Consider the following 4299-nt stretch of genomic DNA (forward strand, 5'->3'; position numbering starts at 1 on the left):
AGGAAAGTTGGTCACCGTGCTGTACACTTAGGAGAGAATGAGACTAAAAAAGGAAAATAGCCTCTGTGTTACTATGAAGATAATTAGATTTTACAGATGCTTTGAAAGGGTCTCAGAGATTCCCTATGGTCCTCAAACCTCAACTTTAAGAACATGTTGATTTTACTGTTCATGACTTTTCTTGTTCTCTGAAGTCTGGGAATATACCCTGAGTTGACCTCCTTATCACGTACATTTCTTTGCCAATATCGTCATCTTTTCTTGCTCTTATTTTAAAAATATTTTTCTTACAGTCTCTCCTTATTCCTTGGATAAATTACTTCTTTTTCTAACAAGTACGTAGAACTTTCCCTTTTCTTTGTCCCATGGCCATACTTCTGCTTTAAATAGCATGTTTTAAATTTTCCTGGGAAGAAATTAAGAAGGTTTGGAGCGTAAAGGGGAAGAATAAACTGCTTGAGATGGGGTAGAAAAGGTAGAGATCAGCTGTTGAAGATGGAATTTGCTAAAAGAGACATACATATAGATTATAGGGAATAATACAGCCAGTTACATAGATATAAATATGTTCAGTTATACACAAAAATACATAGATATTAAAACCCATTTGCCCATCAAATGGGGACCGTTTATTTTATTGTCTTCAATCCTTCTAAAAATTTCTAAGGCCGATAATTCAACATTTTGTGTGTGGGAGTGCGTGTGTGCGCACACATAACAAACATGTATATACACATATATATGTGATTGTCAGCCAGACTGGCAAATAGATGCACAGCCTTTGCAGCCCTGGTGTGGAAGCAGCTTGCCATGGCCTCATATGCTTTTGTTCTCTAACCCTATGAGAGCCACCTCTGAGAAAACTTGGGCTGAGAAAACTTGGGCTGCAGAACTCTGAAGGAAGCACCAGGTATTGAGGGAGATGGTAAGGTATTTGTGCTATCCTGTTGGATACCTAGGAAATTTAGATGGCAGAAAGAACTGCTGTGAGATGGACAAACAATTAAAGGCAGGTACTCTAAAGATATTAATGTTGAACCTTATTTTAGTGATTAGAGGGGCATAATCTGTACCACTAGGCCCAACTAATTAGGAAATAGTAACTAAGTCTAGTAAAGTGATTTTTAATTATTATTGGAATAATGGGGTTTTTTGAGAATCTACTGGAAGGTATAGATCATCTCCACAGAAAAATGAACAGAGTGTAGACTTGTACATTTAACTTCGAAGGATTCACGCTCTCTGAAATATACATTTGGACCTTAGGTTTAGAATTACTTGTCTAGAGTGTGCAGTCCAATTGGGGAAGCTCCAGTTCTACCAGTGACACTTATGGCAATAAAAAGATATCAGGAACTGTCCTTTTTATAAAATACCGCCTAATGACAATACCAGTTCACTTTCTCGGAGCAGGAATAAGTCCTCATTCTACTCTGGTGCTATTTCTCAGAAAAGATGGTAGTGGGGACTCCATGAAAAGAGATGTTGATTGTTCATTAGAGGTAAGTTAGACTAGATTTTGGAGCAGAGGTCTTCAAACTCCATTTACTGGCTTCTTTTTTAGACTCCTCCTTTCTGGGAGGAAATTGATAGAGATTTAGTTTACTTGCTAAGTAGGCGAGGTAGCAGCCAGCAAGTTCTAAATCTTATGTGTTTTAATGTCTTAATTAAAATTTCCTAGAGTTTCTCAAGATCTCTGAAAAAATATTCTCCTATGGCAGAGTGACATGCTTATCGGTTTTGCTCCTTTTTTATGGGGTAGGATTGTTACCAAAGAAAACACTGCAAGGAATGTTTTGCCCAATCAGAGGAGGCTTCTTCATCCTTCAACTCCATGATGAACTCTTATATGAAGTGGCAGAAGAGGATGTTGTTCAGGTATTTTTACAGTGTTTGTGTCCATTCTATAGAAAGTTAGGACACTGTAAGTCAGGCTAGGTAGCATGAGATTTCTGGAACCCTTCCTGAGCCCCAGGATGGCGATATAAATGTTGGGCCCTTAGGGTAGAGAAAGAGCTAAGAGTGCTCTTAGCTCATAGTTGTTGTTAAAGATGTTCCTGATACTGGGATTTTTTTTCTAAGAGACATTAGATGAGACTTTGGAGTCTTGACCCAAGGGATTCAAAGCTCTGAGCATTACACCTGAAACTGGCAGAGCTCCTTCCTGCTTAGACCAGCTTGGGATGCCTGGTTCTTTTCAGAAGTCACATTTTAAGCACCAAGTGAAGAGCTCCAGTCTGGCTTATCCATCAGTGGGAGGGTTTGGGAACATTCTTTGATTGAGCAGAGAGTTTGTTAACCATTTTTCTTCTTTTATTTTATTTTTTTTCTTTTTGTTAGGTAGCTCAGATTGTCAAGAATGAAATGGAAAATGCCATAAAACTTTCTGTGAAACTGAAAGTGAAAGTGAAAATAGGTGCCAGCTGGGGAGAGCTGAAGGACTTTGATTTGTAATTACACAGTTGATTAAGTCCTCCTAGGGAAGCCTTGTGTAGGTACAATCACATGGAAAGGATAGAGGTTACCCTTTCCCTACTTCATGAGAACAGAAATCCTCAAGTCTTGATGGGCTTAGTAGTTTTATAGTGAGAATTTCAAAATGTATATGAGAGTTTATTCTCCGTAGTGTGAAAAATCTTTTTTGATACAAAATACCAAGCTTAATGATTATACTCACTCTCAAAGAGTTATCTATGACTGGCTGGAAGCAGGCTCAGAACACGTTTGAAATACGCACTTAGCACTTTGGGTCCTCACCTGTCTAGGCTGAGCATAAAGAAAATGGAACAGCTGCCTCAGGGATATTTTCAGTCCTGTCCAGGATTCAGACACTTGTGTTATACACCCCAGCAGGAGCCATAGGCAGATAAGGATTTGATTTCATATATACCACCAAGGTTAGGCCTTGTGTGTGGGTTTTCTCCCACGTCAATTTAAGGCTACCAAAGTAGCATTTCTAAATAGCATTGGCTAATAAATTGTGAATTGTGAATTGTAAGACTTGATATAGATATAATCTAGGAATGGATTTTCATGAAATGCTGTTTCTTCTTTTTCTCTCCTTATTTCATGCTATGAATGTATTTGCAATACTTAGGTATTATAAAACAAGCTATACCTCTTCAAGAGGTGTCCTGTTCTGTAAGAGCAGACATTTATATTGCAGTTTAATATAGTACTGCCAGAGAAGGAAAACACCCTCTTATCGGCCCCTTACTGACTCTTTCTAAGTTCGTGGCATGGTGAGAATACTCACCCTAAAAAAATTGTACTTTAATAATCTCAGTCAGAGGTGTATAACTGACTCTTTGCTGTTAAAATAAAATGTATTTATGAGAAACTTTCTGTCAGCAGTTCAGTTTTTAAACTGTGTTTGGTCTAAGGGTATCAGAAACCTGTGTCCCATATTTACTTATCCTGTAGTTTGTTCAACCTCTGTGCACATAGGAAGTGTTTATTATATCCTTATTAAACTATCAGAAGAGCTCTTTTAGGTTTACTAATCAGAATTTTTAGAAAAGACAGTTGCTCTTTCAATAGTTGTATATTAGTGCACAAGATACTCAGACATGTTTTTTGAGGGGAAGTTAGAGGGGGCAGAAGATGGCAGAGGTAGGAGGGAAGTTCTATTATTATTTCTCAAGTTTTCTCCATGTTCACCTGTACCACCTGTTTTTCAGAAGAGAAAAGCTGTAGTGCTGTCAGTATTCTGGTGGCCTTGAGATCCAGCCCAAGAGAAAGCTCGATCTATTTAGCCTCATTTTCTGTAGCCATGTACATACATTTTCTCATTTTTTTTTGACCTGTCAGTTGACTTAAAACAGGCAGTCCTTGCTTTGCACGTTTCAGTTATACATAAATTCCAGTTACCACAGTTTACTTAACAATAGTGCCTCTACAACACAATTCAAATTTCAGTTACCATGGTGTAATAACTGAGTAATCACATAAAGTTCAAACTGGTAGCTCTTCAGCCCACAAATCACTATTTTAAATAGTTGATGCACACTATGATGGGCAGAATAATGCCCCTGCCAATGTTCACATTCTAACCCCCCAAACCTGTGCATATGTCATATTGCATGGCAAAAGGGACATTGTTAATGTGATTAAGTTAGAGATCATGTGTTGGGGAGATTATTTGGGTGGTTCCAATCTAAACAAAAGGGTCCTTATAAGAGGAGGGCAGATGGCCAGAGTCAGAGGAGGAGTCAGATTGTGACTACGGAAACAGAGTCAGACTGAGATTTGAAGATGCTACACTGCTGCCTTTAAAGATGGAAGAAGGGGCTGTGAGCC

General features: G+C 38.4%; 1 protein-coding gene across 1 annotated transcript in view; it reads left to right on the forward strand.

The window, feature by feature from the left end:
• POLQ (DNA polymerase theta) overlaps window positions 1-3340 on the forward strand; it is a 96055-nt gene extending 92715 nt beyond the window's left edge. The window contains exons 30-31 of the mRNA XM_011355325.2: window positions 1763-1878; window positions 2341-3340. Coding sequence (XP_011353627.1) covers window positions 1763-1878; window positions 2341-2454 — 230 coding nt within the window. The 3' untranslated portion in view covers window positions 2455-3340. The remainder of the gene's footprint in view (window positions 1-1762; window positions 1879-2340) is intronic.
• Window positions 3341-4299: the final 959 nt, after the last annotated feature.

This window comes from Pteropus vampyrus, unplaced genomic scaffold (genome assembly GCF_000151845.1).
Source record: "Pteropus vampyrus isolate Shadow unplaced genomic scaffold, Pvam_2.0 Scaffold1, whole genome shotgun sequence".
Lineage (NCBI taxonomy): Eukaryota > Metazoa > Chordata > Mammalia > Chiroptera > Pteropodidae > Pteropus > Pteropus vampyrus.